The 11,874-nt window shown below is 43.7% G+C and overlaps 1 protein-coding gene across 1 annotated transcript in view; it reads left to right on the forward strand.

Moving 5' to 3' along the window:
• The window catches only part of LOC106571754 (utrophin), a 190,756-nt gene extending 185,807 nt beyond the window's left edge, over positions 1–4,949 (forward strand). Inside the window, exons 24-25 of the mRNA XM_014145173.2 lie at positions 2,105–2,130; positions 3,621–4,949. Coding sequence (XP_014000648.1) covers positions 2,105–2,130; positions 3,621–3,629 — 35 coding nt within the window. The 3' untranslated portion in view covers positions 3,630–4,949. The remainder of the gene's footprint in view (positions 1–2,104; positions 2,131–3,620) is intronic.
• The last annotated feature ends 6,925 nt before the right edge of the window (positions 4,950–11,874 follow it).

An 11,874-nucleotide genomic window follows, 5' to 3' on the forward strand; every position in this document is an offset into this window, starting at 1 on the left:
GGCCAGGTCAATAAATTGCAATGTCCGTACTGTGAGACACCTAAAGACAGCGCTACACGGAGGCAGGATGGACAGCTGATCATCCTCGCAGTGGCAGACCACGTGTAACAACACCTGCACAGGATCGGTACATCTGAACATCACACCTGCAGGACAGGTACAGGATGGCAACAACAACTGCCCGAGTTACACCAGGAACGCACAGTCCCTCCATCAGTGCTCAGACTGTCCGCAATAGGCTGAGAGAGGCTGGAGTGAGGGCTTGTAGGCCTGTTGTAAGGCAGGTCCTCACCAGACATCACTGGCAACATTGTCGCCTATGGGCACAAACCCACCGTCGCTGGACCAGACAGGACTGGCAAAAAGTGCTCCTCTCAGACGAGTCAAGGTTTTGTCTCACCAGGGGTGATGGTCGGATTTGCGTTTATCGGCGAAGGAATGAGCGTTACACCGAGGCCTGTACTCTGGAGCAGGATTTGGAGGTGGAGGGTCCGTCATGGTCTGGGGCGGTGTGTCACAGCATCATCGGACAGAGCTTGTTGTCATTGCAGGCAATCTCAATGCAGTGCGCTACAAGGAAGACAACCTCCTCCCTCATGTGGTACCCTTCCTGCAGGCTCATGCTGACATGACCCTCCAGCATGACAATGCCACCAGCCATACTGATCGTTCTGTGCATAATTTCCTGCAAGACATGAATATCAGTGTTCTGCCATGGCCAGCGAAGAGCCCAGATCTCAATCCCATTGAGCATGTCTGGGACCTGTTGGATCGGAGGGTGAGAGCTAGGGCCATTCCCTCCAGAAATGCCCGGGAACTTTCAGGTTGTAACGCCTTGGCCATAGAGAGGTTCTAGGTTTCTTTTTCTATGTTGGTGGTTTTCTTTGTTTCGGCCGTGTATGGCTCTCAATCAGGAAGAGGTGTAGATCGATGTTGCAGATTGAGAGTCGTACATAGGCAGCCTGTTTTTCCTTTGGGGTTTGTGGGTGAATGCTTTCTGTTTAGTTTGTTAAAATCTTGTAAGATGAACACATCCTCCGCTGCACCTTGGTCTCATTCTGACGACGGCCATTACAGATTCACCCACCATAAACGGACCAAGCAGCGGAGGAAGGAGCAGCACCAGGAGAGGAGCATTATGGACTCCTGGACTTGGGAGGAAATTTTGGACGGGGCAGGACCATGGGCTCAAGCTGGGGAGTATCGCCGCCCGCAGTGGGAGATCGAGGCAGCGAGAGCGGAGAGACGATGGTATGAGGCAAGGGAGCGCAACAGGCACGAGAGGCAGCCAGGGAGTGTGGCAGAGCCAGGATGGAATTCTGGGCCAACTCCCCGCACTTACCGGAAGCAGCGTGGTACTGGTCAGGCACCGTGTTATGCTGTGAAGCGCACAGTGTCTCCAGTGCACGCACATAGCCCGGTGCGCATAGGCCAGCCCCCCGCAAGTGCCATGCGAGTGTGGGCATCGAGCCAGGGCGGATTGTGCCAGCTCAGCGCGTCTGGTCTCCAGTGCGCCGTTTCGGTCCAGGCTATCCTGCGTCGGCTCTGCGCACTGTGTCTCCGGGGCTCAGTTCGTCCTATGCCTGCGCTCCGCCCGTGCCGGGCAAGAGTGGGCATTCAGCCTGTAGTAGGGGTGGCAAGCCTACACACCAGAACTCCAGTGCTCCCCCACAGCCCGGTCTATCTTGTGCCTCCTCCTCGGACCAGGCCTCCAGTGGGGCGACACTGTATGGAATCTTCTCAGGTTTTTGCCTGCCATATGAGTTCTGTTATACTCACAGACACCATTCAAACAGTTTTAGAAACTTTAGGGTGTTTTCTATCCAAAGCCAATAATTATATGCATATTCTAGTTACTGGGCAGGAGTAGTAACCAGATTAAATCGGGTACGTTTTTTATCCGGCCGTGTAAATACTGCCCCCTATCCCCAACAGGTTAAGTTTGCTGAAAATAAACGCAGTTGACAGTGAGAGGACGATTCTTTTTTTGCTGAGTTTACTTAGTTTATGCGCACGTGTGTGTGTGTGTAGGAGCACTGTTGGTGCATGGAGAGGGTCAATATTGTGTTTTTCCTCACAAAGTTGTTTCTGTTTTTTCTTGTAGCTTCAAGCCTCTCCTCGCGACCACAGGTAATCTATAATTCTCACCCCTCTGCATAATATCCGTAATATCCGTTGCACTCAGGATCTGATAGGAGGAAATTAGCTCGAGCTCATTTCGTAAAGGGTGAATGTGCAAATGAGAAAAACAGGTATACTGTCACTAGCTACTTGGCATGCATTCCAACTGTTCAATGAACTGAATGTACAAGAGATTCAGGCACTCTCTGGAGGAGAATGGCAGTTTTTTGCTTATCAAGGGCAGTAGATAAGGACAAAGGAGAGGGAGTAACAAAACACACAGAAAATAAAATATATCACTGAAATGTACTTGTATATGGAGGCAGAGATGGATTCTGAGGCGCTGTAGACCAGCAGCACAAGTTTACTGCTGTTACTCTAATTACTGTATAGTCTTCTCTATCTCTCTCTCCCACCCTCTCTCTCTCGCCTAATAACATCTCAGCTCATCTCAACTCTCCCCATTGCCTTTACAGTCAGTTAAACCATTTATTTGTTACGTAGTAGTCTTTGGCCGCTCCTTCACAAGAGCCTATTTCTTTTCCCTCTCCAGTATTTTCTTCTTCCCTTGATGTCCATTATGCTAGCCAGTGCTATCTGATTTTTTTCACATATTTAATTAAACCTGGGTCAGTTTTGGTATTTATGTCCTCTTAATATGCACCCATAGTCAACACACATTTGCCACTTCTCTCTCTTTTAGTCCCTTCTTTCTTATCTATACTGATGGGTTCTGACTTCTACACTTGAAAATATGAAATATCCTTATTCATGTCACTGAGGGAGAGAGGGGAATGTAGAATGACAAAAGTTGAGAGAAATAAGCTTTTTGTGCATATGGAACATTTCTTGGATTATTTCAGCTCTTGAAACATGGGACCAACACTTTACATGTTGTGTTCATATTTTTGTTTAGTGTAACTCCATTAAAAGTGGTTCTTGTAGGTTTCTCTCACCCCAGAGTGTGGTTGAATAGGTTCAAATGTCCATTCGGATTCCAGTCTCTTGTTCCTAGGAGACCCCGGTGTTACATTTAAAAGCCTATCCCAGAATTCTTAGTGCCCAACTGCGTCCCTTATGTCTCCTGTCTCCTCTCTCTAAATGGGTTGTGAAGGGCTTGAGAGACTGCCAGTCTGTTTGCCAACATGCCCTGATTGCATTTTAAGAGCCTCTGATACTTTATCTGCTGATGAGCGTGGTTTATATCAAAACACAGCGAAATATATTTATTGTCTACGCATCCCTGAACTCTCATTCCCTCCCCATATAGAAATAACTGGGTAGACACATTTCATTTCATTTTTTCTTCTTTTGGAAGAGTGTATTTGCTCTGCTTAATGTGTATTTTACCTCAGTGATTATTCTGATCATTTTTGACATGTCTGACAACTTTGTTTAGTATAGCTAATTTGTGTGCATGTGTGTGCTCACCAGTGTGTGTGTGTGTTTGTATGTGGATGGTCTGATATGTAATGTGTGTGTTTTATCTCTGTTTTCAGGTGATGTGAGGACCCTCAGAAAGTTCCTTTCGGAGAGACAGAAACATTCCCAAACACACAGCTTATACGCTCTCCCTCGCTTCACTTTTCTGGAGGACAGACGAAGAGCTAGAGCCCCTAACAAGAGAACTCCCTAAAACCCAAAGACATACAGAACTTTACTGCTATTAACACGTCGTCGTCTAGTACTATGCAAAATATACATTTTATGAACTGTAGATTGTACCTAGAGTCGGTTAAACATTTGTCAGTGATTTGTAAGAACATGCCGATTGTTATGGAGTTCGGGGGCTTTGTATAAGAGCATATGCTTTTTGGGGATTTTTTTGTTGCTTTTGTTTTGTTCTGCTTTAACTGGGAATCAAACTGTTTACATTGTTGTTATTCCACTGCTCCCCTCTGCTTGTACCCTACTGCCGTCATCACGATGGACATGTTCACTGTTTTCTCTCTGATTTGGGAACGAGAAGGCCCAATTTAAGATTATCGCCTCAAATGATCATTTTAGACAATCGGCTCTGTGTCAGTCCTTGAAGCTTCACGTTTGTTTTGAAAATATTTTTCCTCTCTTTAAAGCGTTAATAATGCTTTTCTGTCGGAGTTGTCATGCCGGCTGCAATTGCAATGTAAACTTAACCCCTTCTGTGCCTATACAGTTGTCATTCCAAGTGTGGCAGACTGGTTTAACGTTGTAGTAATTATGTTGGATTGTTGTATTAAGGTGAGATAGTGAAAACAATCAATTAATTGAACTTAAAGCTGTTCAGAAATAATCGGGTTTGTAAGTGGCAATTGTGTAGAATAGTTTTATAAATCGATGTAAAAAAAATAAGAAAGCCATGATTGCCTTGCTGCCTCAGACACAAACACCTTTTCATTTGCGTGGTCTGTAACTTGTTTCATTTCAATTTTATTGTACTCATGACAAGAAAACAAACCTGAAAAACATTCTAAGTGTGTTGCTTATAGATGTGTACTGCTTTGGGGAGATACCTAGTAGACAAAACACATTCTATTACTTTACCACCGATGGGTCTGTGGCCTGCTGCCCCTCATCAATATACTGTGTCTGTATGTGTTGATTTTCCCCTGTCAGACCTCTAGCACTGGTCTCTCTCAGAGTTATGCATCGTGTTTTGTGCTTTGCTATCCTGTAAAACTTGTTCGTTTTAATAACACTACTATAACCTCCTCCAACTATGTCCTTGGACTGATGATGATAGAGATGATGATGATGATGGTCTTTCCTGAGGTATGTAGTATAAATTGACCACACTACATGTAATATGGCTACATATGTTGTATTCTAAATACATTTTTATAACAGCTGTTCTTTCTGTGGACTCTTGATTCAAGGACTTATTAACAATGTGTGCTTCCCCAGAATTATACATTTGGTCTGCTCTACAAGCCGGCAACTGTGTGTTAGTCTTATAATACAAAACAACAAGTGCGAAAAATTGCGAGATCCTTTATGGTGTTGTTTGCCGTACAAATGTCCAACGTATGTTAAACAGTTAGGCAATCAAGTGACATTCTGAATACTGAATAGTGTCATTAGGATTGTTGTCAGTTTGTCACAGACAACCCAGTAGATATTACTTTCTAATGTGAAGCATTCTATCACCATTCATACATTTTTTAAACAAACACATATGTAAAGTTGTTTACCCACCCTCCTTGTCTCATCAGGAAAATATTACCCAGGATTCAACGCCATCCCATGGCGGGCATCCATAACGGTTATGATGAAAATGGTCCTCGTTATGATCAGAAATCTGCCACGTCGCCAGGCGCCCAGCGCGGGCTTCATCATTATTATTTATCAAAGAAATTGATTGCACAGCATGAGGTTCTGTCATTATAGTAATGTTACCAGAGGAAGGCGCTGAGAGAACAAATGAATGATGGGAAGTAGTTAGCCAACAAACCCAGCTTCCTACCTTCCGCATGTAGTCCTCTGTTACCCCATACTACGCTAAAAACTTATTTCACCAGATCATTACTCACATGCAGAAGCATTCATCACTTATTCCTGTACACCCTTTTATTTAAAGAGTATATGTCCAATTAATGTTGTTGGAGGTGAGATTCATCTTGGTCATATAAATGGCGCTAAAACTGTTCATGTATGCTCATTGCTTTGTACACCATCTGTATTATTTTTTATAGATTATTTTATCAATCACTTCCTTCTTCCCTTCAAATCCTCGTCTTTCCTTTCTTCCACCTAATTTCTGTCTCTCCATCCCTCCTCCTTTCCTTCCTTCCGTCCTTTCTAAGGTTATCATGACACATCCTAAATGCTGTCATGTAAAAGTGGTGGTGGAAACCTAACCCCTCACTTAATTTTGCTCACCAGCATAGTGCTCAGCCAGAGAAAAGGAGTATTCAGACTTTAACTGTACTCAGACCAATCCCTTGATCATTTTCTTCATGATGATCTTGATCAGATCTATTTGTAGAGCGGCCAGCATGTACCCCAGAGTCACTAATTAGTTTAAGTAGTGCAGCTAGAATATCTGCATGCTGGGCAAGTGTGAGCTTTATTTCATCTCCAGTGGCACTCGACTGGTCAGCCTTCCTCCTACACTTCAATATTTGTATATTTAACCTTTTTTTCCCTGGTAAGTTGACTGAAAACACATTATTTACAGCAACGGCCTGGGGAATAGTTACAGGGGCGAGGTGGGGGAATGAATGAGCCAATTGGAAGCTGGGTATGATTAGGTGGAACAGCAGCCTCCATATAGTAGTATATAGCAAGTAGAGCAAGGAGTAAGTCTTTCAACTTCTTAGGCACTGTTCAAATAGATATTTCATCCTCCCTAGGGTCCCAGGGTGTGTCAATTATTCAAACACCCAGTTTGTACCCTAGTGATGTTCTCACTTGTAAAGGTAAATACATTATTAATAAGTTATGAACTTGTGTACCCAGAGGAGGCTCTTCACTGCGTTCAGTACCACTGACCATTAATTAAAAACCAAGGCCGAGGCATAGACAGAACAACTTATTTAGTGTCCATGGCTCCCCTGAAAGCATGCAGTTTGAGAAGTTCAATAACGGAATTTCTCATGTTTAGTTTGCATGTGTTCAAATGTCGCAGAAAACATCTTGCCATCCAATCTGAAACTGAAGTGACAAGATGTTCAATCTCAGCCTTGGAAACAGGCTTTGGCCTTTCTGCTAAAGGCTAAGCTAGTCTTGACTAGCTAGCTGACATCCATGGATGAATACCTCATGCTCACATTCTACAACAGTGTAGCATAGCAGTAAACCTGAACCAGTCATAATCCGCTAACCGGTAGTTCTAGTGGATTGTAGTGCTGCTTGTATATGAATCTGTCATGGTGTAGCGTGAACCCAGCTTGGCAGTTAGATCAAACATCATCCTACATCATCATCTCAGTCCCTCGATAAGGGCATTCAAACAATAAAACGTCCAATTTAATTTCTTTGTTATTCTCTTCCCTGGTGTGTCACAATCTGTTTGTACTAAATGTCTTTGTTAGTAAGTAAAACAAAAAAACAACAACCTCTCTCTGCTTTTCCCTTAACTTCATCAGCTGTCCTCCTACGGGCTTGCTGTGAAGTGGCCAGTCGTCTTGGTGGTTCCAGCGAAGGGGACAGGAAGGGAGGGGGAAATGGGCTGGGAGAGGGGAGATGGGTTTTTTGCCCTACGTGGTACCGCTCGCACGCTGGCCTCCTCTCTGACCGTCTCCATTGAGCTGGCAGCCCTGTGTGTGTGTGTGGTGTGGCGGAGACAGTGGTGTTGGACGAGCGGGTAGCTGCCTCCTGGCACGGAGGAGGAGACAGATGCAGTGAGAGAGAGGGATGGAAAAATAGGTTGGTGTGGTCCGGAAACCTGCAGGATGGAGGGAGGGGGAAGGATCGAGAGAGGGAGGGAGAGATACATAAGGAAAGAGGGAGTGAAAGAGAAATATGGTGTTGGGGTGACAGAGACAGGACACTATAGGGTGAGACAGAATTGTGAAGACAGGGAAACTTTTAAGTAAAGTCCCTGAGTCACCTTAAATGAATAAGGTGCTGGTACATACTCTATCTAAAAGCGTCTGACTGTATAGAGCAGCGGTGGCATTAGCTGCATCTTTGCCTCGCTCTGTGATGTCTCTTACTTTACTGTATTGTGAAGTTCTGTTAATGGGTGAACACTTCCCTGAGGATGATGCTCCCAGTGAGACTGGCTTTGGCTGGCTGCTAATAAAAGAAGGGAGACTGAGATCTGGGGAGGGGAGAGAGGGAACTAACACATCCCACTCTTCAGATATATCACTGCTGCCTAACGCACTTCATTAACACTCCTACTAATATGACAGAGTGCAGAAAGAGTTCCAGGCACACACAGCCACCACGCTGCTGCTTTAACATAAATCACACTCATCTACTCATTTCTCTTTTCTCTCATTCCCATTCATTTCTACTACTGTACCGCTTTCACCCTTTTCTCTTAATTAATGTTCTCTCTCGCCACACCTCTTGTGCTTTCTCTTCTTAATGTGTTTTTCCTCAGTTCTCTATCAATTTTCCAATTTCACGTCCTTTCTATCACGCTCATCGTCTTTCCTTTCCTCTCTCTCTCTAACGTGCCCTCTGATTCACACGCTAACCGAGCCATTAGTACTAGCAATCACCCACACATTTTTCATCCCACTTTTACAAGATGATTGCATTGCCCCTTTGACAGAGACACACAGACACATCTTCCCTGCAGCCATGATAGATCTATTGAGTTTTCTAAAAACGGTTTAATTCTACTCCTCTTCTCTTCTGTCATGGCACTTTTCCTACCGCCTAGCACAGGCCTGGAGCTAATGGGGGGAGACAAATATAAATCAGTGTGTCGAGGGTGGAGGCATTTGGGAGGGGCGGGGGATCAGTCAAAACCTCCATAGTGCCATTACAGTATGGGTCATTAGCTATGCTCTGATATTTGGCATCACGGTGTTAAGAGTGTTGCAGCCGCCATACCACTAGCATGCGCAAATCACACCAATAAACAACAGGCTTTTATTTACTTTCTGTTTATTCCCCTTTTTCCCCATGTTCATGCCGTGGCATTCCTCGCTGCAAAGGGTGAACTGGGCCTGGAGCTGTAAACTTAAAGATTGACTGTCATGTCTTGTTCTATTGTTACAAAAGAAAAGGATACAGCAAGTAATGAATAATTACTGTTATGGATAAGTGAACAATAACATTTTTGATAGTTTACGGATGATTGCTGGCAACACTTAAGTTCTGAGAATAATTATTCAAACAAACAAGTTTTGGCCAACATTGAAAGTGTCTTTTGTGTTTAGTCCCAAGTGTTTTACTAAGTCATGTTGACAAAAATTAGGCAATCCTCAAGCGATAGAATGCAAAACTTCTGAATTCCATAACAAGCTTTTGCATAATAAACCCTATTTTTGCTGGGAGAAGGCCTGCTGCTGATCAGTCTTCTTAGGTAGATGTATTAAACCACTCACCAATTTTGCTCTGTAGGCCCTGTGCATAGAGATCCTATTAAATTACTAGAGGGGCTATGACATAAACCCCCTTCCCCCAAAATGGGGTGAAAATTGCGGCCAAATAGACCTTTTCAAATGTCAAAACAATACCACGTTCTATATGCACGCGCAACCAAGAGATTACCCAGTAAACATCCGGCGCTGCAGTGCGTCATAGTTGACTAGTTAGTTTTTCACAATCCAACCAAAGAAAATGGAACAAACCAGTTATATACACACATTGACTTATTGCTACCAGATCCACTAAACAAAATCATCAGACAACATTTATTTCCCGTTTATTATCCGTTTTCTCTGGTGGTGCTACATTTGGCTACCACAACAAATAACCACAGAGCTAGCGTGATCTGACCACGACTCCATTTTGCTCCTTCCTTCCTATAGTCAGAAACTCAGACAGGATGCCCCCGTGCTACGAAACATCAAAGCTGGTCTGACCAATCGGAATCCCCGCTTCAAGCTTGATTTGATCACGAGGACTGGGACATGTTCCGGGTAGCCTCAGAGAATAATATCGATGTATACGCTGATGCAGTGAGTGAGTTTATAAGGAAGTGCATATGAGACGTTGTACCCACTATGACTATTAAAACCTACCTTAACCTCTTACATCTAGACGTTCCGCTAGCGGAACACCTGCTCCAATATCCAATGATAGGCGTGGCGCAAATTACAAATTCCTCAAAAATACAAAAACTTCAATTTTTCAAACATATGACTATTTCACAGCATTTTAAAGACAAGACTCTCCTTTATCTAACTACACTGTCCGATTTCAAAAAGGCTTTACAGCGAAAGCAAAACATTAGATTATGTCAGCAGAGTACCAAGCCAGAAATAATCAGACACCCATTTTTCAAGCTAGCATATAATGTCACAAAAAAACAAAACCACAGCTAAATGCAGCACTAACCTTTGATGATCTTCATCAGATGACATCCCTAGGACATTATGTTATACAATGCATGCATGTTTTGTTCAATCAAGTTCATATTTATATCAAAAACCAGCTTTTTACATTAGCATGTGACGTTCAGAACTAGCATACCCCCGCAAACATCCGGTGAATTTACTAAATTACTCACGATAAACGTTCACAAAAAGCATAATTATTTTAAGAATTATAGATAAAGAACTCCTCTATGCACTCGATATGTCCGATTTTAAAATAGCTTTTCGGTGAAAGCACATTTTGCAATATTCTCAGTAGATAGCCCAGCCATCACGACTAGCCATTTAGACACCGACCAAGTTTAGCCCTGATCAAACTCCGATTTACTATTACAAAAGTTTCATTACCTTTGTTGTCTTCGTCAGAATGCACTCCCAGGACTGCCACTTCAATAACAAATGTTGGTTTGGTCCAAAATAATCCATCGTTATATCCGAATAGCGGCGTTTTGTTCGTGCGTTCCAGACACTATCCGAAATGGTAAAGAAGGGTCGTGCGCATGGCGCAATTCGTGACAAAAAAAAGGTCACGCGCCTAAGCCCAGAGTCCCTTGATCGGCCACTTGAGAAAGGTGATAATGTGTTTCAGCCTGGGGCTGGGATGACGACATTCAGGTTTTTCCCGGGCTCTGAGCGCCTATGGACGACGTAGGAAGTGTCACGTTAGAGCAGAGATCCTTAGTAAAAGAGAGATGGCAAAGAAGTTCCAGAAATGGTCAGACAGGCCACTCCCTGTAAAGGAATCTCTCAGGTTTTGACCTGCCATTTGAGTTCTGTTATACTCACAGACACCATTCAAACAGTTTTAGAAACTTTAGGGTGTGTTCTATCCATATATAATAAGTATATGCATATTCTAGTTACTGGGTAGGATTAGTAACCAGATTAAATCGGGTACGTTTTTTATCCAGCCGTGAAAATACTGCCCCCTAGCCATAAGAGGTTAAACAGAAACCGTGGTTGGATGGCGGCATTTGCGCAAGCCTTGTCCGGGAGCAAGACGTCAGTGTCTGTGGCTGGTGTTCCCTTTGTAATCTGTGATTATCTGTAGACCCTGCAACATATGTCTTGTGTCTGAGGGTTTGAATTGCGACACCACTTTGTCTCTGTACTGATGTTTTGCCTGTTTGATTGCCTTACGTACGGAATAACTACACTGTTTGTATTCGACCATATGGTTTGCGCTTTCAGTTTGCACGAATGCTGCCATCTACCCACGGTTTCTGGTTTGGGTAGGTTTTAATAGTCACTGTGGGAACAACATCCCCTATACGCTTCCTGATGAACTCAGTCACCGTGTCCATGTATATGCAAATGTTATTCTCAGAGGCTACCCGGAACATATCCCAGTCCGTGTGAACAAAACAATCTTGAAGCATGGATTCCGATTGGTCAGACTAGCATTGAATAGACCTTAGCATGGGTACTTCCTGTTTGAGTTTCTACCTATAGGATGGGAGGAGCAAAATGGAGTTGTGATCTGATTTGCCGAAGGCAGGGCGGGGGAGGGAGGGACTTGTATGTATCCCGGAAGGGGGAGTAGCAATGGTCGAGTGTTTTCCCAGAGTGAGTAATACGGTCAATGTGTTGATAGAACTTCGGTAGCGTTTTCCTCAAATTTGCTTTGTTAAAATCCCCAGCTACAATAAATGCGACCTGAGAATTTGTGGTTTCCAGTGTAGTTCCTTGAGGGAAGTTGTGGTATTGGCTTGAGGGGGAATATACACGGCTCTGACTATAACCAAAGAGAATTCTCTTGGGAGGTAATATGGTC

The sequence above is a fragment of the Salmo salar genome, chromosome ssa15 (genome assembly GCF_905237065.1).
Source record: "Salmo salar chromosome ssa15, Ssal_v3.1, whole genome shotgun sequence".
Classification (NCBI taxonomy): domain Eukaryota; kingdom Metazoa; phylum Chordata; class Actinopteri; order Salmoniformes; family Salmonidae; genus Salmo; species Salmo salar.